Raw genomic sequence first — 21430 nt, 5'->3', positions numbered from 1 at the left:
TTTCACTGCACCTGCAACCTTCCTGTGCTTCACTGCTAAGAGAGTGCGCCACGCACGTGACGAGCGCATCCACCCGCGCACAAAGAAAGCGCTTATCAGACCAGCGCACACTCTTAAATAATAAGACATGCAAATAAGAGCGCAAAGTCCGCTGCAGTGTGGACAGTGTGAAGGCGGTGCGCGCGAGCAGTGCGCGTAACCGCTCCGCGCCGGTTGGGCTGGAGCGGTGATTGTGGAGAAGACCCGAGAGTTTTGGTAAACCCGCATCGTGGATGAGGAACGCAAGTGAGAAGGGCCTGCTACGCGACTGTGCCATCGGACTATGCCTTACCCAGCTCTGGAGGAGAGCAACAGGCAAAGCATAGGGCGGGAAAGCGCAAGGCGACAAGGAGAGGGGAGCAGGCGGGCGTCTCGTGTGCGCTCCGGAGATGGAGATGACAAACCGCAGCCTGCACGGCGACTCCAAAGTCGACTGCGTGAGCTGCGATGGCCTGATCAGCCGAAACCGTGGGGACTCCGCAGACGTGTCGGTGCCACTGACACTCCCCGGGAAACGGACAACTCACATGGAGGGAGACGACCTTTACAGACTCCGAGACAGAAAATTATTACTGGAGGATAAAAAGCGTCTGTGCGCGTGGACTCTGGGCACCGCTCTCTTTGGGATACTGCTCATGATAATCCACGCAGAAATATGTCCCTATGTTTACACTCCGGTAGGTTTAAGACACGAAACACGTCAGTGTCTTTCAGACATTATCTCCACACCGAAATGCACAGCTTACATTTGAAATTAAATTAAATGTTTAACCATAAAACTTTATCTTGTATAGTTCGCTACCTTCTGTGTCAGCTGCCGCCTCTTATTATGTGGATTCATGTGAATATTTTTCTTAAAAGTTCTTAAAGCCCACGCTAGAAGTGATGTGACACATTGCTCTTTTGCGCATGTTGTAAAGCGTTTAAATGATAGCATCTTTAATGATAGCAACTTTGCATCTGCAAAGTTAGTCCGTTTGTTCAGCCCTTCTCTGGAAAGAGCAGACAAAGCTCTGACAGCAACATTAAGCTCACTTTCTATTTTCAGGAGCTTACTTTTTTATTGTTTGCCCTTGGACTCATGCTCAAATGCTAAATGAACAAATGAACACTACTGCTTCTACCTTAATTCAGAGGAACTAAAGCCTGTAAAGACTTGTTCCACTGCTGGCAAGCAGCACCTCAAATCAATGTCAACCTTTTAATAATACACACCTAGATTTGATTTTTCTTAGAAGCACATTTCAGGACACAGCTTTTCATGACTAAATTCTTGGTTAACAAACAACACTAACCGCTTGCAGCTCCAGCAGCATAATCTGCACCTGGTGTTTGACCGTCCGTGACCCGTTAATTAGTTAGTTCATTTCCAGACAGTCTATTTGGTAGCACAGACTCATGATATTAAGATGCAGATCTCAAGTTCAAGTTCAAGTTCAACTTTATTGTCACTTCAACCATATACAGTTTAAAAATACACAGTGAGGCGAAACAACGTTCCTCCAGGAACCAAGGTGCTACAAGACAAGTTAGTGCAAAAAAAATAATAATATATAATATATCTAGTAATAATATTGTGCAAAAGAGCATTTACAGGTTGGTGTGTGCGATGGTTTGGTGGTGTAGGTCAGTGTGTTTGCGCTTGTGTTGATTAGTCAGTCCAGTCTCAATGTTTTGAGGTATTTGAGTTAAGCTGAGTGATAATGTTAGTGTGTGTGTATGTGTGTGTGTGCGTGTTTATCAGTCAGTCCCTTTTTGCTGAGGAGACGGATGGCTTGTGGAAAAAAGCTGTTGCACAGTCTGGATGTGTGTGCCCGAATGCTTCGGTACCTTTTTCCAGATGGCAGGAGTGTAAAGAGTGTGTGAGAGGGGTGTGTCCGATCAGCCACAATGCTGGTGGCTTTGCGAATGCATCGTGTGGTGTAGATGTCCTCAATAGAGGGTAGAGAGACCCCGATGATCTTCTCTGCTGTTCCCACTATCCGCTGTAGGGTCTTGCGGTCTGATATGGCACAGCTCCCAAACCAGACAGTGATGCAGCCGCTCAGGATGCTCTCAATAGTTCCTCTATAGAAGGTGGTCAGGATCGGTGGTGGAAGCCGGGCCTTTCTCAGTCTTCTCAGAAAGAAGAGACGCTGTTGGGCTTTCTTGTGCAGGGAGCTGGTGTTGAGGGACCAGCCGAGGTCCTTCTCCAGGTGTACACCCAGGAATTTGGTGCTGTCAACGATCTCCACAGAGGAGCCGTTGATGCTCAGCGGTGAGTGGTCGCCTCGTGTCCTCCTAAAGTCAACAACCATCTCTTTTGTCTTGTCAACATTCAGAGACAGGTTGTTGTCCTTACACCAGTCTCAGTGGATAACAATGCCAGTCTACACAATCAGCGAATGATTGACCCCCCCCTCTCGCAGCACATGCCAGTTCCACATGTGGAAAAAAGTTACGACACGTGCTGCAGAACATCAGACCACATCCATGCTGTGAAGTCAGGGATTGATCATGCTGTCAGAGAGTCTCACATTTCTAATGCACACCAGGTACACCGCTCTGTCTGTTACATTCAATGAGGTTGACCTGGAGAAATTATGATGGTGAAACTAAATGTACTGGCATAAATATGAGTTCAGAATTTCAGTTTACAAACATGAACCAAGAACAGGTGCTGTTCAACTGCTCCTAACAGCAGGCATCGGCTTTGGTATGATGGAAATGCTGATGCACTGGAAAAGTGTTCTCTGCCCACAGCAAAAGCATATTATTTTGGAGAGGCTTCAGTTCTGATTTAACCATAGCTTATATAACTCATGCCAGGATTCATACTACTTTTTGTAACTTCATGCAGTGCCAAAGTCATGAATGTGAGCTGCACCATGGACTCTTTTGGGGGGGGGGGGGGGGGGGGGGGGGGTTATCACATAACAGCAGCGTTAATCAAACATAGCATCTATATCTTTCCCTGGAAGTGCACCATATAATATTATTTGTTTTTATGTCATTTTTATGTATGCTGCAGCATATATTTGGAGCGGCTCTATCAAAGTTAGCAATCGTCTACAAAGTTGTATTCAAGCAAACCTTTTTCGTGGTTATGCACAAAAACAAAGCTATTTATGGAACCTTTTTCCACATTTCACCTCTTCCCCTGCAGCATGATTGTTAACAGTACTTCAGGCGATCTTTCCACATCATTTAGTGTATAATTAGAGCGTTTGCATGGCTAGGCTAATGGTCTCTCTGTCTTGACTAAGGTTGTTCTAGTTGCCAGGGGGATGCACTTTGACTTGAATGTGACCTTGTGTCATCTTTTCTGCTGCTTTTTTAATTAACTGGCTTTTACAGTTTGAAACAATTTACATGCACCGAGACTGAAAATGTGAGCATTCGATCATTATTGCAGGCATTTGAGTGATTCTGAGACTACAGGTCAAAAAGAAAGTTTGTGACAGATTGGTCCGCCTGAACATAAATGGGAGATTTTTGTCTCATACAGAAAACATCATTTGGTAGACAGCCCATACATTTTTATAGCATCCTATTGTTGTATCAAACAGCACCTCTCACTAATCATTACTTTGCAGATTATATTTAAACTTAGTCAAAAGCATTCCATGTGCCAAGCAGGTGAAAGTCCTGATAATGAATGTCAATATCATTATCACAACTTTAACGTGGCTATATTTCATCCACTGACTACACAGACGTTTGTTTTTTAAACTCATCACAGCAAAATAATCAGCAGAAATGGATCATCTGATCAAAGGTCAAACAAAATGGGGAGAACATTTTTTTTTCACACACGCAGGGCAGCCACATTTGGTATCCGTGTCCCAATCCCCATAGTGGAAATGACTTCTGTGTGAGCTTTGCTTTTGCTTGATATGGGTCAAAAATGATGTAAATCTTTCTCTTTTTGAATTTGACTTATGTAAATGTAGGCTGTGCAAGCCAGATGTGTGGGTGTGCTGCAAGTACTACACATCCTGTTCTTAAAAATGATGAGTTTAATGTTTCGGTGGTTGCTTTTCCTGTTTCACTTTTATGAATCTACATTGCCTGCAAAGTAGCTGCTGATAGCGAACATAGGTTTGCATGATTATGCCCTTTGCACTAAGAAACTTGGGAAGTCACTGGCATTCTTTGAAAATATGAGTACACAGCATGCGTATATCAACAGGATGAGCTGGTGGTGAGCTTCAGGCTTGGTAGGTATAATGTAGACATCAAACAAAGGAGGCAGCTTGATTAGGATGGATTTTATTTTGTTTGCTGCTTCCCTTTATTGGGATGGTAGTTTGGAGGTTAGTACTGTTGCATTATGGCAACAAGGTCCTTGCTTCAGATACAGGGTGGGCATGGGGTGGCTTTAAATTAACTATAGGTATAAATGTGAGCATGAGTGATTGTCTGCAACCCTGAACTGGACAAGTTGAAGAAGATAAATGGATGCTTCCCTTTCATTTGGTTGAAAGTTTTGAGGTAATTACTATTATTTCTTTAAACATTTGTTAGCAAATGCTTTAATTTTTTCGCCTACTCTTGATTTAAGACTTACCCAGTAAACATTCACTTTATAATTTTCTGTTTCTAAATAGTATATTCTGAACTCATATGGGCATATGGCACAACAGAGAGATTTCAATGTATATCACCAACCAGACAGCAGGAATGTAAAAAACAAAATGAGATGAAGAGGCAGTCAAAACAAAGCAGCATCTCTCTGACGTTAAGAATGCAAGATTTTTTTATTTTTTTTTACCTTTTCCACTACACTACTTTTGATCTTGTCTGATATTCTTTGTAAACCCACACTTAAATTTATTGCAGAGAATGTACATGAACGTTAATGAAACCACAGTGGCTAACAAACCAAACTCGAAAACTAAAGTCAGATGCATGTATTATTACTTTGGAAAGTATTTATTTATTACAAAACTCAACCCAGACCGCTGACTATTGCGCTAGATATAGTGTTTTGTTTTGTTTTTTTATATTGTTTTGCCATACCTTGGGTGGCCTGTTCTGGTGACACTGGATCCTCATTTGTCCAAGACCATCTGTCCAAGTCTGTTAACCCAAAGTAGGTTAAACAGGAAAATGTTACAGAAATAATTTTAGAAACTCGGCACGAAACATGCTGTTGAGCTCTGTGTTATGGTGTGTGGTGAAATGTTGAGCTTTTGCGGGGTCTTCTAATTAGTGCTGGATGAATCACAGACGTGATGTGGATGCTACGGGAGAGACTGTGGAAAACAATGTACCTTGCCAATGGACGTCACACCATACCACCTACACACTCAACTCGCCTCAAGTTTGAAAGTTTGTAATTATCTTTTTGTCAGTAAAACCACACTGAACTATGCTTCTTGTGAAAAAGCAAAAAAGCTTCCACTAATACATCACCTGCACTGACATGTATGGCTCAGCATTATAGACAAATATAGGGCCTTTTAAAACTGCTGAGACCAAGGTGATTTGGTTTTTGATTCATCACGTGACACCGTCTCAATTTTACGATGGAGCAAAGCATTATGGTGTGAGTATCTGAGCCTGTAACTGCTTGTTCCGTGGAATGGAAAGTATTTAATTACAAGCACACATTACTTTAATTAAGTGGTTTTGTATGTATTTTTTGGAGTTCACTGTAGAATCAGTAACTCCTTTTTCATTAGGACTAATTACTGTAAATTATGTGAAGCTCATTTTGGAAAGAGTCAAAAAGTAGCCTGCAATTGTACTGTTATGTAACAGAAAGACAAAAATTGTTCAATATAATATATTATGGAAAGAGAAATTCCAACAATACATTCATCATAAACAAAAAGGGGGCTAATGTACATTTGAGAAAACATCAGATTGTAGAGACTGATTGGTGACCATGCAAAGTAACAGAAGTGCAGCCATTATTGGGCAGTAATAAAATACATGCAGTTTGGCTAGTAGCTTTTTGATTTGTTTTTACTATTTTGTAGTTGTGGATAGCATTTCGTGTTTTATAAAATTGAATATCTTAGGTCTAGTATTATTTTTTAACCTGGTGAGTGAAATACTCCCATCTGGGCAGTTTCTGGAAGGCAGGTGTTTGACTGACAGCCATTGTATACAACAGCAAAATGGTTATTCCTACTCTTTCCCAAGAATAGTGGGGAATTTTATTTTTTATGTTTGTTTTTGATCATTGAACAATTTGGCACTTTTTTCCAAACAAAGCAATTGATCGATCCCTCCACTGGCATGAAACCTTTTTTTTTTTATTATACTTTGTGAATACAATCCTAATTCCAAAAAGGCTGGAATGTTGTGCAATATGTAAATAAAATCAGAATACAAAGACTATGAAACGTTTTTTTTCATGAAAAATGTTACCTCGTTTTGAATTTGATGGCACATCTCAGAAAAGTTGGGATGCAGGCAACAAAAACAGCTGGAGGAGCATTTTGCAGCTAATTAGGTTAACCACTAACAAGTCAGTAACATGACTGGACATAAAACAAGTCTAATCTTAGAGAGGCACAGTTTTTCAGTAAATATGGGCAGTTGTCTACAAATCAAAAAAGAGTGGCTACAATGTTTTGAACATTTCAGAATAACGTTCCTCAACATAAAATTCTAAGGATGTTGAATATCTCATCATGTACAGCATGTACAGTCATCAAAAGAATGTGAGAATCTGGAGAAATATCTGTGCTTAGGGGACAGAGCATCTATTGTTAATAAAATATCAGTTTATGAGATTTACAAATCATTACATTCGGTTTGTAGTTACGTTTTACAGGGCCAATCTTGGAATGGGGGTTGTGTTTTATTATTATTTATGTATTTTTTCCACTGTGATGGACTTATGACATGTCCTTCTGGTGTCCTGTGAGAGCTGCAATAGGTCCCAGGCTCCATTGCAAACCTGAGCTCTGCAAGCATTTAAGACAATATATTGATAGATTTTTTTTCAGATTTTTTTTCAGTGGATTCTTTAGTTTAGAAAGATGAAAGGATAAAATTTACAGTGTCACACAGCAGACCAAGACAAAGACGTGCGTTCTCTTCACAATGCCTCAGAATAAATGAATTTTCCTTAGATGAAACAAAGCCAATCCCCGTTTTGAAATCAAAAGAAAAATGTCATATACAGACTGCACCAAGGACAAACTTTTTTACTGCAAATGGAAGAATTTGACTCTACCTGAGGAGCATGTTAACAGTCTGGAACCCATACTGGCTAACAGTAACCACATGTAGCAAGTTTCTGTCCGTTGAGAGCTCTTATTGTGTCTTTTCTTTTTTTTTTTTTTTGTGCATATTTAGACCAAGAAGAAAAGAATGTTCTGATATATATTTATATATATATATATATATATTAGATAATTAAAATATTGTGGTTAAAAGAAACATATTACAGCAACTTTTAAAAATTATTAGTTATTTATTTTTCATCTTTCATCCCTTTATGGTCTGGTTTGATGTAATTTCAGGATATTGTTTTTATTTTAGGTGGATTTCTAGTAAAATGTTGTTTTTTTTTATAAAACAGGTGGATGAAGGAACACTAAAACATAATTTCAGCAAATAATTTCTCATACTCTAGACTTAAGAAGTCACTTGGATGAGTGAAGAAACATTTCTCCCACTGAAAACGCTGTCCACATGAAAAGAATCCACTTATTGGGTTCTCATTCTCTAGGTTGTTTTTTTTTAAATTAAACTTCATTCTGCACACTTAATACTCAACCTGGCCTGGACATGGCACCCCTGGCACACTGGTTTGTGTGCTGTGACATGTTTTTCAAAAAGCTGGTTTCCTATTTACACTTTGGCATAATCAGATTGTTTGTTGTGGGTTTTCATGCTTTTTGAAAAAACTGACCTGATTTCCAAGTCATTTAAATATAATTGATAAAGACAGGAGAGTTTAATGCACTAACATTGCATATCAATCAATCAAAGCTTTATTCGTCACATGCAGGTTGCCCTGCAGTGAAATGCCCCCCCCCCCCCCCCCCCCCCCCCCCCCGACCTTACACATATAGCACAAACATTACATAGGGATACAGGTCGGAGATTGGCAGAATCAGAGAAAAAACATTGAAATGTACACTACAATGGGGATAGTACAAGAGGAAAAAAAGAGACCCCTACTCATGCTATGCTTCCATGGTAGGACAACATGAGAACAGGAAACAAAAAAACTCCTCTGCACAAAAAAGCACATAAATGTCCACAGCACAACATTGTGAAGACATGACAAGCCACAGGGGTGGGTGGGGGGTGAGGAGTAATCCGAAGCGAACACAGCAGCCGCCCTGCACAGCGCTACCATTCCAGCGCGGCACACAGACCCGCCGTGTTCCCTCGCAGGAAACAAGCATCGAAGGCGTTGGAAAGGGAGGGGGGATGAGTGAGTGCCTATCAGTGTAAGTGTATGTGTGTGTGTGTCCATAGTTCAGCTGAGATATATGTTATTAATGATATAAATCAATGGGGTAAAAGAAGAAATCAAAGATATATTTGGTGTGTGTGTGTCTGAGAGAGCGTATATTCATATGTCTTGATGCATTCTCAATCATCCAGGTAAGTAAATCTCCAAAAGTTGATTCTGTTGAACAGATGAACAGAATCAACTTTTGGAGACGTGTGTGTGTGTGTGTGTACTTACTTTAAAAAAGACTTCTTATTATGGACAGTGGGTGCCGTCATATTGCCTGCTCAGGCTCCTCAGAAGCTGATAGAGTATGTCCTAATTTGAGCGTTCACCTTCCTGCTCCGCTATCTGGCCTTCCTCCACCTCATCTCCTGATAGCTCTAATCTGACTCTCCTTCCACAATTCTGAGTTTAATCTTTTCTGTCTCTCCCTGCCCTCTTCTTCCTGAAATAGGCTGAAAATATGAGGTAGTAAGTCCTGCTGTCCACTTCAAAGGAAACTAAATAAAATGCTTTGTTTCAGAAGAGATAATATCACTGGGCATTTCTGAAATTCTACTAAATCAAAGTTAAGACTAATTGATGAAATGATTTCGTTTATGGGAGTAGAATCACAATACCTGCAAAAAATGATCACTTAATCTCCCTTGTGGTCATAAAATGTAGAAGCTGCAATTCCTGTTATTTTGAAAAGAAAATCCATTTGCTCTGTTTGCCAAACAGACACAAATATAGCATCAATAGAAAGTGCATTATGTCCTCTTGACATTGCAGCAGGACTCGTATAGATTGCATAAATGGCCTTTGACGTAGAAGTCAAGTACTTGATTTGCATGTAAGTGTTTTCGCTCAGTGCTACAGAAGGGACTAGCAGCTATCCAGTTCTTGGACTATATCAAACCTTGATATATGAAAACATGAAAAGCAGTGAAATTTTAGACATTGCAGAAGAACAGCTGTGTTTTCATCACTCACGGTTCTGTTTTCTCTAACTCTATCTGTTTTCTTCTCAGGGCTCAAACATTGCATTGATCATCAACTGCTCCATCAGCCTGTCAACTGGGTGTCTTCTGATCCTCATTATAGCTTTCCATTATAAGGACATCCAGGTGAGTATGCTTTTTATGTTTTTTGGCATCGCTTATTGAACTATTACTTATTGTAATTCAATGTAACTCAGCATTAGTTTGGTTAAAATTCAATTTTTTTAGAGATACTTAAAGGCAGCTTTTTAAAAAGCCCCTCTCAGGCCATGTCTGGTAGCCTCAACACTGATTGTCTGTGATATTTGCTGCATGCAGGAAAACCCCAAATAAAAATCTCAGCCCACACAGGCATGCGCAATATTGCAGCTGTAATGTTTTTCCAGTCTACGTGGCTTGCTGCCGATTTGTGTGGGAATTTAATATACATGAAGGGATTTGGTTGAAATTAAACAGAGTAAACATTCTTTCATTTCCCCTCTTGCAGTCACAGCATGCATGTTTAAGAGTAGTAACAACAACAAGTACAGAAAGAACTGTGTGTCTGTTTTGTAACAGTTTCTTTCATTTTTGCCTGCTGGGTTTGTATTCTTACCTACAGAGTGTTTAGTTTGGTCATAAGTCGCGTGTATCTGATACAAGAGGGGTACTGTCCAAGTGTGTAGAGGAGATAAGGAAGGACAGGCTTAGGGTGGGGACTGATATAGAGACAGTGTGCAGTGATGCATGATGTAACTGGTGTCAGAAGTGGCAGGCTAAATCATTCAGACCGTCTCAAAGTGTCTTAGTTGGTGGATTAAAGACAAAGTAATAATTAACAAAATGATGAAAGAGGAAGTTCTAAGAATGTCCCTGCTTCACTTTCTTAAACAAAATAAAGCTGCAGATTGAAGAAGTGGAAATATCTGAGTCACAATTTCAATACACATTCATAGTTTATCTCACAGGCTTCTGTCAAATATTTCTGGTTCAAATCTTTAGCGGGCCAAAAATAATTTTCTTATCATTTCCCTTTTAGCACAGCCCAACTATCGTATACTTGCAATCTTTCCCGCTTATAATGCAAAGTATGCATGTCGTAGTAATCCACATAATGAGATTATACTATGCGTATCCCAAAGTATTTTGTTCTTTCTAACAACTTTTTATTCCCCATCATAACTTTGCTGAGGCAATTGATAGAAATGGAAGTCATATAGTTAAAAAACACATCAGCAAAATGAAAGCACCCTGCTAATGTCATTAGCAAATATTGTAGGCAAATTCAATTCAGTTTAGTTTTATTCATATAGCACCAAATTATAACAGCAGTCACCCTCAAGTGCTTTATATTCTAAGATAAAGGCACTTTCATAATACACAGAAACCACAACAATTGGGCGACCACTTGTGAGCAAGCACTTGGCGACAGTGGGAAGGAAAAACTCCCTTTAAAACAGGAAGAAACCACCGGCAGAACCAGGCAGAAGAGAAAAGAAGAAAAAAAAACAGACTATGGAAGACAGCCAGAGATGAACAGTAACTAATGCTAACTAATGATTAAATGCAAAGTGATGAATAAACATATAGTAAGTGAAATAAAAATGGAAGATGAAGCTAATGACAGAAGCTTTGGAGAAAAAACATCACAGATTTTATTGACACCATATTTACATACCATCATTACATTAATTGCATATCCACTGTATGAGAAGAAGATGCAACTGTAATGTTATTGTCTTCCATCTCCAACTGCACTTTGATCAAATTCCTTTCTATTTTTACTCTTTACTGTCCTTCCTCATCTCTCAGCTGTTCATCATTGACCACAACCAGGTGGACTGGCGTATCGCCATGACCAGCCACAGGATTATTGTCATCACCCTGGAGCTGTTAGTTTGTGTTATCCATCCTGTTGGATCATACTGGGGGGTGGGCCTCCATGTGAACTCCTCTTCCACCGTTCCCACTCCATCTCCACTGTGTGTTTCCAGCCACCACGGCGAGACCCTGATGGACATGGAGCTGCTGTTATCAGTGCTGATGTTCCTCCGCTTGTACTTGGTGCACAGAGCCATCTTGCTGCACAGCAAAGTGCTGCTGAGTGCCTCCTACAGGAGCATAGGCTCACTCAACAATATCAACTTCACCTTTCGCTTTGTTCTCAAGGTACTGATGAACAAACACCCAGCACGCATGCTGCTAGTCTTCATCCTGTTCTTCTGGCTCACTGTGTCCTGGATGCTTACACTGTGTGAGAGGTATGAAGCACAACTGAGACTTTGTGTAATCAAACTGATTCATAATCGCATTAAACTGATTTTTCATTTGCACGAATGCAGGCATTACAATAACGAACCAAAGATTTTCAATGACAAAATGAAAGTTTTCTCATAAAAAAAAAAAAAAAAAAATTAATTAGCTCTTTTTCTTAATCTCTCTTCCATCTTCACCCAGGTGTCAACTGACTATTATACACAGAAACACCAAAATGCTCTCCAGTAGTTTAACATTCCTCTTCAGGGTTTGATAGTCAGTTTGACTTTCTGGTTCAAGATGGATTTCCAATAAATGATTTCATAATTCTCCCCTAACAAAATTCTTTTTGACGTCTGCCAGCTAAATGTCAGCCTGATCCTCTGCAATCTGCCTGGCTGTTTAAACAGCGTGAGGTCATTTGTTCGTTTGAACCTTAATGGGAGGTTTGCCTTCAGTTTTCCACTTCTTTCTCGCATTCGTGTATATTTTGACATTTTGATTTGTCAGAAGTAATAAAAGAGCTTATTACTGATAGCAGATAATTTCACCAAATCTGTCAACACGCAACCATTATGCTAGCTGATTACTAGATCCGTGAGCCAGACGGATAAAATGATATGTTATCTAGCTGTGAGGCTTCAGCAAAGTTTATATTGGGCTTGTACTTTTGATGTTTTACAAGTTTATACTGGTTTCGACTTCCCGAACTCCTGAGTGCTGTAAAAAAATCTGCACTGATAAGGCGGTTTGATTAGTACGCCACACCTTCATCAAACAGACTGTGTTTGAGATGTTAAGAAACAAAATGAAGAACCTCAGAGAGTCAGGGAGAGTGTCACAAATAAACTTATCCATTGCATCACTTCAGCTCTTAATTGTATTTGGTGATTCACTGAAATAGTTAAATATAAGAAGGGATTTAGCCTGTAACTGTATCTATAAACAGGTTTCTGGATTAGACTGATATTAGTCAGAATTATCAGCTGCTACTTATACTTATACTCCAGAGCAGTTGTTGAATAGGATTAGAGAACTAATCCTATTCAACAACTGATATTAGAAAACAAACAAAGAAACAACCATACATACAAAAAAAAAATGTTTTCTATCTCATACAGTTTCACAACTGGGGGGTGGGGTTAATTGTGGTAATGTTTATTTTTTAACTCAACTAATACCTCTTTATAATATGTTTCATTACACTTCAGTCTCAGTGCTACGTTGTTTCCCCTGCAGGCAGACCAAAGAATCAACAGGCCATATGGATACAGCGCTGTGGCTCATAGCCATCACCTTCCTCACAGTTGGCTATGGGGATGTGGCACCCAAAACCAACTGTGGCAAGGCAGTGTGTCTCTTCACTGGAGTCATGGTAACTAAGCTGATTTGAGAAAATGTAGTACTGAAAATGATTTTAGATTCACGTAAAAACTAAGGGCATACTGAATAAAATAAAACACACAATGCTTGTTCTTCATCAAATGATTGTTTTGGCCTTGTATCAGACAGTGTATGAAAAAGGGAAAAGTGTAGCATCTTTAGCATAGCATCTTTATTTTTAATGCACTTTACATCCAACAATGTTGGCCAAAGTGCTACAAATATAAAACAAAGAGAAAACAGTTTAAATTACATATAGAATACCTTAAACTTAAAAAAAAATAACAATTGATAACAAACATATTAAGAGACATCAACAAGTCCTGCTGTGTACAGTAAGGCCCAGAAGTATTAGAACAAAGACAAACATGAAGATTTTCAGCTTTAATTCCAGAGGTTTAACAAAGGTATTCCATGAGGAATCACAATCATTTATATACAACTTGATGAACTTGATGAAGTTAGACTGCCTAAATTCTAGCACCCAGTCGCGTTCAAAGTTTGGTGTTTGTGAAGTGTGCAGTCTCATTTAGATGTTTAATCTGGCAAAGTTTAATCTGGCTTTATTGTTCTTGAGTCTAACCAGTGGTTTGCACCTTGTTGTAAATCCTCTGTAATTCCATTCAGTGAGTCTTGATATTAGACTTTGTCAGTGTCTGCCTCCTGAGGACTGCTCTAGATGTTGTGAAGAGGATTTTCTTATCGATGGTAATAATTCTGTAATCATGCACTTTAGTTGTTAGTGGTCTTTCAGGGCATTTGCTTTGTTACTGAGATGACCAGGTCGTGCCTTCTTTTTAAGACTGTAGCAGGATGTTCACAGCTTTCATTATCTCCCTGATTACTTTAATATGTTTTTTCAGCCCAATGATGGCCTCCTGTTTGCTGTTTACAGGAAGCATTCAGCAAATGCAAATTCAACAATTTGAATCAATTTCAAATCTGTTATCTGCTTATTTTGTCATGGAATAAAAAGGAAAAAGACCTAATTCATCTGAAACTACTTGGCATTCAATTTTCCAATTATTTTTGAGCCTCTGAAAATTAGGGAATTTGTATATTGTAATTCTTAAATTCCTTAATTGAATACTTTTGTTATACTCCTAAAAGTTTGTACTTCAGTCGCATCTTGACTGTTTGAATCAAAGAACTTTGTGGTGATGTATGGAGACAAAATGATAAAAACTGTCTCACTGTACAAACTGTTATCTCCTTACAGTAGCTGTGAGACAAAAACCCTCAATTCAATAGGGAGGCACAGGGAGTGGAGTTTTTTTAATCTTTGCTTTGCTTGTCTTTGTTACCACTGAAACCACCCGACACACTTTTGAGTGCAAAAACAGACAATAACACACAAAACCAAGAGCTTCTGTCACTGTTTTCACTTTGTCACACTATGTTGTCTCTAAATAGGTTGAATTTTCTGTTATCTTCCATTTTGTTTCATTTCTTCTCTGTTCTGTCACACTGTATTACATGTTGATTTCATGGATAGCATGAAATCAACATGCTATCCATGTTGATTTCACTGGAGGACTTCCTTTTGCGCAATTGATTTCATTCCTGTACTGTGATCTATTAGCATCTTTTATCGTCTGCTAGGGTTTATTATGTTTTATCGAATCCCTTCTCCGTGTATTTTAGCGTCATTTGTTCTACTTCATTCTACCTTCTCACCCTTAATGTTCTGTTCCACGTGTTTGTTTCATTCCCTTCTGTTCCACTGCAACAACTATTCATCCATTTTCCTATTTCATTTTTCCTATTTCATTTTCAGGTCAGTTCAGTTTGGTTCAGTTCACTTCTCCGCTGTTTGCAATCCAGCCTATTCTGCACTGTTCCACTAGTTATCTTTGATACATTAAATTCTTCTTGCTTGAATGCCTTCCTTCCCTTGTGTGTGTGTGATTTCGATTGCAGCTGTAAGTTGACACAGTGTACTTCTGCAAGACCTTGATATTACCAGGCGCTCACATGAAAAGACTGAGGGAGGGAAGCTGTCAGCATGCAGTGTACCCTGTGCAGTTGCACAAAGATCTATGTGAAGTGTGATGGCTCTGCTGAGTGTGCCATAGTGTCTCAGAGAATTACAGCCAGGTTTAAGGTTTTTCATGTGTAAAAGAGCAAAAAAGGACATATATGAACATCTTAAAGTGAGATGTTTTTCTTAAAACAAGTTCGTTTTTTATGTTAATGCAAAAATGTTGGTAAGTGAAGACTGAAAAAAAGCTGGAGGGAAAGGTCAAGTGAGGGCAAGCAAGGAGTGGCTCCGTGTTTGAAATGGCAACACATTTTGCTGCTGCCTTGAATTCTGGTACAAGCAGATAAGAATCTCGGCCATGGCTCTGGATGTGGGCACAAGTCCGGTTTAGACACCTCTGTGACAGAGTGGAAAACAGTCCTCCCAATCTTTCCCTCTCTCTTTCTCCATCTCCCTTGTTTTCATTAAGTTCCCCCCTTATAAGGCAAAACTTTCCACCATATCCATTTTAGGTGGTTTATTGCCTTTGGCACCACTACAACAGGAGGGTGTGCCAACCTGTGCCCAGGGTTTGGAAAAAAATAGATTTCCCACTCCCATCAGCAGCTCTGGGAGCTAGAAACTTGGGGTGATACTCACACCTGTAATATGGTTGAAAGCTTCAATGTTCAGCACTTTGGCCTCTGTCCAGCTATAACTCAATTTGCAGCTGTTTTAAGGAGTTGACACCACTTTTTGCATCCCATCCCTGTGTGAGGATGGATCCAAGGAAAGAGTTTGTACCTCCCAGGTTTAGCAGACGATGTAATGATAGATATTTTGTGGCTGGTGGAATGAAGGATAAATATATCTCTCAGAACTCTGGCTCAAGCTTTATTGCTCATGCTTGGTCTTTCTCTCTCTCTCTCTCCTCTCTTTCTAATGCAAGCTGAAAAGTGGAAAACAGGTAAAAACTGGTTAACTTTTATCTTTATTCGTAATGGATATGAGTGCAGTGTTTTGTCTCTGTCTCCACTGATACATCTTTTTATAGATGTGGATGTGTTTTGCTTTGAGACCCATTCGAATAGTCACCATCATTCTGTATTTCCCTATCCAGGAATAGCGCTAAGCTATTTTCAGAGGAAACCCACACTATTTTAGTGCCACTGAGGCCCATCTAAGCATTGAACTTTTTGTGTAAATTTAGTTTTGATTTATTAGATGGAAGTACAAGGATCAACACTGAGTTTTCTGAAGAAGTTCTTTCCTTAGAGGGTAATGGACACGTAAAAAGACACGCTGGCCGCTGTCATTGAGCTTAACTTGCAAATTCAGGCTCATCAGTTTTGTCTCAGTATTCTGGATCAGTCTTACACAATCGCTGACGATCTGTTGAGACGACAACAAAAATACTAAAAGCTCTGTGTGTCTTGGGTTTTAGGGTGTTGCCTGCACCGCCATGCTGGTTGCAATCGTTACAGAGAAGCTGGCGCTGAACAAAGGAGAGAAACATGTGCACTTCTTCATGATGGATATCCAGATTTCTAAAAGGGTAAGAGCATGCAACAATTTTCTGCAAACCTGTATAAACACACAGTAATCAGCCGGCATGCCTTTTTTTATCAAGTTCTTTCTTTTTTTGTTTTTTTCATTGCTTCTATTTGAAATATTCTGTAGTGGGTCATGTGACATTTGCATGTATGGGTCTTTTCCTGCTTATTATTCTTTTACTTCAAAGTTGATATTTGTGGTTTTGCTTGTTTTCCCCCTGGAATCGCTGCAAATCATATATCCTTTGGGCTACATGAAGTAGGTTAGTAGTAGCTATCGGTAACTGTTCATACCCACATTCAGTGTGCAGATTTGAGAACCATTTAATTTAGATAATCCCTCACAATGAACACCATGTCCGTGTTTGTTGCTGTCAGAGTCAATGGGACAATGTGTGGTAATGCAGTTGTAAGAACAGAGCAACTGGAAGTCTGTGCTGCATTGCCACACAGCATTGATACAACAAACTAATACACTTTGGTATGCTTTGTATACTTGGTATTCTGGGCAATAAAAAGGAACCCACAAGAAAAGGAGAATTTGAGTTTTTATGGTTCGAAATTCTGTGAAAGTTTAAAGAAAATATTGTTTACTAATAGCTAAATATAAATGACATCAACAGCTCTCTTGTCCAACAAAAAATAATCTTGATAACAATTTATGTTAATATAAAAGTGTAACACATACATTTTCTGAGCTGTGTTGAAGTTCTCATAAATAGTGGCTCTAATTTTTGTAGCATTTGCATGAAAATTTTTGTGCAACAATCCAATAAACATGTTGTAACCATCAATTACCCTCCCTCCCATCATTGGTAGCTGCAGTGTTGTAAGCCAAACAAGAGACAGGATAAAACGGATAGAGATGTCAGGATGGATGAGTCACTGCTTTCCATGTTGCATGCACGCTTTGGTGTTTGATTCCTTTACTACAGGATTGTGTGGGAAAAGAGAAGGGAGAACTGCCGGGCTCTTGATGTCCTTTTCAAGGCGTCAAACAGAGGAAATAATCTTATCTCTGTCAGGAAAGAAACTTGTGTCACTTCAGGCCTGTGCAGCAGCGGGCAGGAAACTGCTGACGCGTGTGTTTTGCTTTTAAGGGTGTCTGAAAGTAAGTAGGAGAGGAGTGTGGTTGCAAGTGTCTGCTTGTTACAAGTTACAAGAAATCATTTTCAGTGTCTTGGTAATACGCAAAAATGTGTAATGACTGACAGATTGTGCAGGCTTGGTTTAAAGCTGTGTTTTGTATAAAGCAGTACAGCTCCCCCCCAAACCGTGTAGCAATGTCTGACTGAAGTAGAAGCACTGCTTTGGAGGATACAACCATTTCCTCTCTCCTGGTGGCTGCATCCTGTCACAAGGTGCATCTTTATGCCTCGCTTTTGGTTGTTTTGGTTTGTGTGTGTGCATGTGCATGCATCCTCCTGAGCTTACTGGTGCAGTCCAGATTTACACTGATGGGAACAAGGGAAGACATCTGGATGCAAAACACTGACAACCTCTATTAATAACCCTCACAACAAGGTCGTAGTGACATCATCACAGGGTAGTTACAGTGATTTGAGCAGGAAGGTAAACAGACATGAATAGAATCAAAGAAAAAACAAAACAAAACAGGAGAATACAAGCGAAATCTAGAAATCTCAAGTTCCTAGTTTAGCCGTTATGGCCTGTTTTATAAATATCTGTATATAAGACTCACTGACCATAACAGCCACTATCTGAAAACAGCATCATTGTAAAAAAGGGTGGAACAGGAAAGGCTATCTGGATTTCATCAGCTGGCCTGGACGATGTGTGCTGTACTAAAATCTTTAAAAGTTAACAGTTAGCGGCTCTGCACGAATTTTATCAGTCGAACATCCAAAGTTGATCGATATGTGCTGTCACCACATTTCTGTATGTTTAAGCAGTCAGTTCAAATGTTTCTTTTCCCAGATCCGCCATGCTGCTGCTAATGTGCTAAGAGAATGCTGGCTTCTTCATCGTGCAAACGTGACAAAGGGCAACCGCGGTGAGCACAGAAAACACCAGAGATGCCTTCTGGAAGCCATCAGAGTGTGAGTTACTGTATTGCAAAATAATACCTTCAGGCGGGGTGTCTGCGTGCGTGTTTCAGTCTGTGTGAGGGGTGTACAGTATGTGGGTGGTGGTTTGTGTGCCTTACATGTGTATTTTATGGGTCATTAACTAATTGTCAACATGCTCGGAGTAACCAATTTAAAGATGCTAATTTAGATTACTAATTAGATTTGTTTGCCTCTTTTATGTGGACAGGATATGTGTGAACAAGTGTCTGTTCTTCCTGGCAAGTAAATAAATAAAAGGCCCCTTTTTTAAATGATTATTTGAAGTTTTTGACAATAACTGACAACTATTGTGCAAACCTTTCGGGAGATACTTTTAAGAAGAATCACTTTTTTTCCTCCATAAATTGTGTCTGCTTGTAATTGAACAAGTTTCTCTTCTAAGAACAAGTGGATTACACAAGACAGGATGTCCGAAACGCTGATCATGTGGTACATTATCCTGACAACAGCAATACATGTGTGAGAATATGTCAGCCTGTGTGAACGGGGTCGTACTTCCTGCTTTGAACTGTTCTAAACTATTATAAATAAACCCTGTGTGGAAAGTGTGAGAAGAAGGCCCCTCTCTACTCTAAGAGTAGAGACCAGGTGCTTGATTGCAAAATTGGTTTTCATATGTCTTTGTTAGCTGATTGTCTGGATTATCTATTGAAGGAACTAAATTTAGACCTTTTCCACATTCGCCGCAAACCTTCTAGTAATGTTTTATAGCATTTCAACAAACTCAGCATGACTCCTTTAATACTGAGTAATTGAATACTTGATTGTCAGAATATTCCTCAAATCAGAGTTTCTGTAAGTGTTTTATCTCAGTGTAGTCACTCATATTGGACGATCAACACTTCACAGCATTTATTTTGTTTACATTCCTGTGCCTCAGGATAGCATTTAAAATACGGTCTAATAAAATACAGTTTGAATTTTTCCACGTGTCTCAAAAATCACATTTACAGTTGTTGGGTTTTTTTTAACTTCACAGATTTCGGCATTTACGCCTTAAACAAAGAAAACTAAGAGATTACGTCAGTGAGATGGTGGATCTCCCAAAGGTAAATAACAGCACATATGATTCACTGTAAAACTCCATTTATTTACACTTACAGGCCATTACATTTGGTATACATGTTCAGTCGCTCTGTAATGCAGATCTCTAATCAGCCAATCACCTGACAGCTACTCAGTGCATTTAGGCTTGTACGTCAGGTCCAGGCGACCGGCTGAAATTCACACCAAGCATCAGAATGGGGAAGAAAGGTGATTTAAGTGACTTTAAAACAGGGTTGTTGATGCCATACCGGTTAGTCTGCATATTTCACAAATCTGCTGTGATTTTCCCACACAGTCATGTCTAGGGTTTTCAGAGAATGCTCTGAAAAAAGGAAATATCCAGTGACCAGCAGTTCCCTGGCCACTAACTCCTTGTTGATGTCAAAGACTGAGCAGACTGGCAACAGTAACTCAAATCTCAAATAACCACTTTTTACAACCAAGCTATGCAGAAGAGCATCTATGAAAGCACAGCATGTTTAACCTTGAAGTAGATGTGCTACAGTAACAGAAGACCACACTGGGAGTGACATCTGCCAGCTATGAGGAGGAATCCGAAATTAAATATTGCTGTTTGGGGTTTCTTAGATAGAGCAGATAAATGCATACAAAAAAAACTGGATGATGAGATTTTAATTTGTCAGAAGTGAACAGGCACAGAAAAGGTTTCCATGAGGAAAAAACACATTAAAAAGACATCACCTAGTGAGAGTCACAAATGTAATTCTGGAGCGCTGTAATTGCTGGAATTATATGAAAATGTGCCCAGTTTCACTAAATAAGCCGTTCTATGGTTACCTTACAGTCAGTTACGGTCTAACAATCTACTCCTGCTTACTGACTGAGTGCAGCTGAGCCGCAGCATAAAAAACAAACAGCTTCAAACAAAACAAAAAGCGATCCAAATGTTTTTGTCTGATTCCCTCAAAATCACTGTCAATCAGTCAGTAATCCACACAAACTCTGCAACATACTTTTAAAATGTATCTGCACAGAGTTCAGTAACGTTAGACTTTTGGTTCTAGTTTGAACTCCAAGTGTGTTTTCTTTTCAAAGCCAAAATATTTGTGTTGTGTGGTGGATTTCAACAGATGCAGATGATTATGTGCGACCTCAGTGCCAACTGGAATAACTCCTATCGGGAGCTGGAGCAGCGAATCCTCTCCATGGAGCAGAAGCTGGACGAGCTGAGTCGCTGCTTCCAACAAACGTCTGATCTGCTGTCTCAGGTTGTACGTCACCGCAACCCAGAGATCAGGTAAACAATACTTACAGATGCCAGTGTCCCTGCACAGATCTGCTAAAAAACACACTGTAAGATGTCATATATCATACGTATATTCACTTTGGAGAATAACAAAATTATTTTGTTGGGGTTTTTTTTGTAGGTGACACGACTGCACGCAGTTGTTAAAAACAGTCCGTAGTGTTTTCATCTGAAGTATCCACGAATCCTCTCCAACCAGAGCTGCTTTAGACTCTTAACATGCTGAACCACTTGGAGGACTGGCATACTCACTAAAGATCATCTTTTGGCCCCATTCTGAGTGTACTGCACAGTGACTCACTGCTGTTAAATTATACAGATAAAATAAGACCTAAATTCACTGCTGGGAAATCCGAGTGCATTTTCAGGAAATCTGCTGGGCTTTCAAGAAAAAAGGATTGGTGACAGAGCCCAAGAACTAACCTGATCTCAGTCAAGGACTGTGGAGGATCCCTTAATCTGC

The 21430-nt window shown here is 39.6% G+C and overlaps 1 protein-coding gene across 2 annotated transcripts; it reads left to right on the top strand.

Annotated features, from left to right (window-relative positions):
• Positions 1–167: 167 nt before the first annotated feature.
• Positions 168–21424, top strand: kcnn4 (potassium intermediate/small conductance calcium-activated channel, subfamily N, member 4). Of its 2 annotated transcripts, XM_085365057.1 has the most exons (9): positions 168–716; positions 9463–9558; positions 11224–11672; positions 12907–13042; positions 16455–16565; positions 18502–18623; positions 19633–19702; positions 20792–20958; positions 21089–21424. In XM_085365057.1, exons 1-9 carry the CDS (start codon positions 429–431, stop codon positions 21090–21092), a joined length of 1443 nt encoding a protein of 480 aa, XP_085221183.1. In that variant the 5' UTR covers positions 168–428; the 3' UTR covers positions 21093–21424. The 2 variants fall into 2 exon arrangements, with proteins under 2 accessions (XP_085221183.1, XP_085221184.1); XM_085365058.1 differs by lacking the exon at positions 21089–21424 and having other exon boundaries at positions 20792–20962.
• The last annotated feature ends 6 nt before the right edge of the window (positions 21425–21430 follow it).

This window comes from Diplotaxodon limnothrissa, linkage group LG11 (assembly GCF_057381915.1).
Source record: "Diplotaxodon limnothrissa isolate DT_005_m linkage group LG11, D_limnothrissa_male_GT1.1, whole genome shotgun sequence".
Classification (NCBI taxonomy): Eukaryota; Metazoa; Chordata; class Actinopteri; order Cichliformes; family Cichlidae; genus Diplotaxodon; species Diplotaxodon limnothrissa.
The sequence above is the reverse complement of the archived record's forward strand: the minus strand, read 5'-3'. Positions and strand labels throughout refer to the sequence as shown.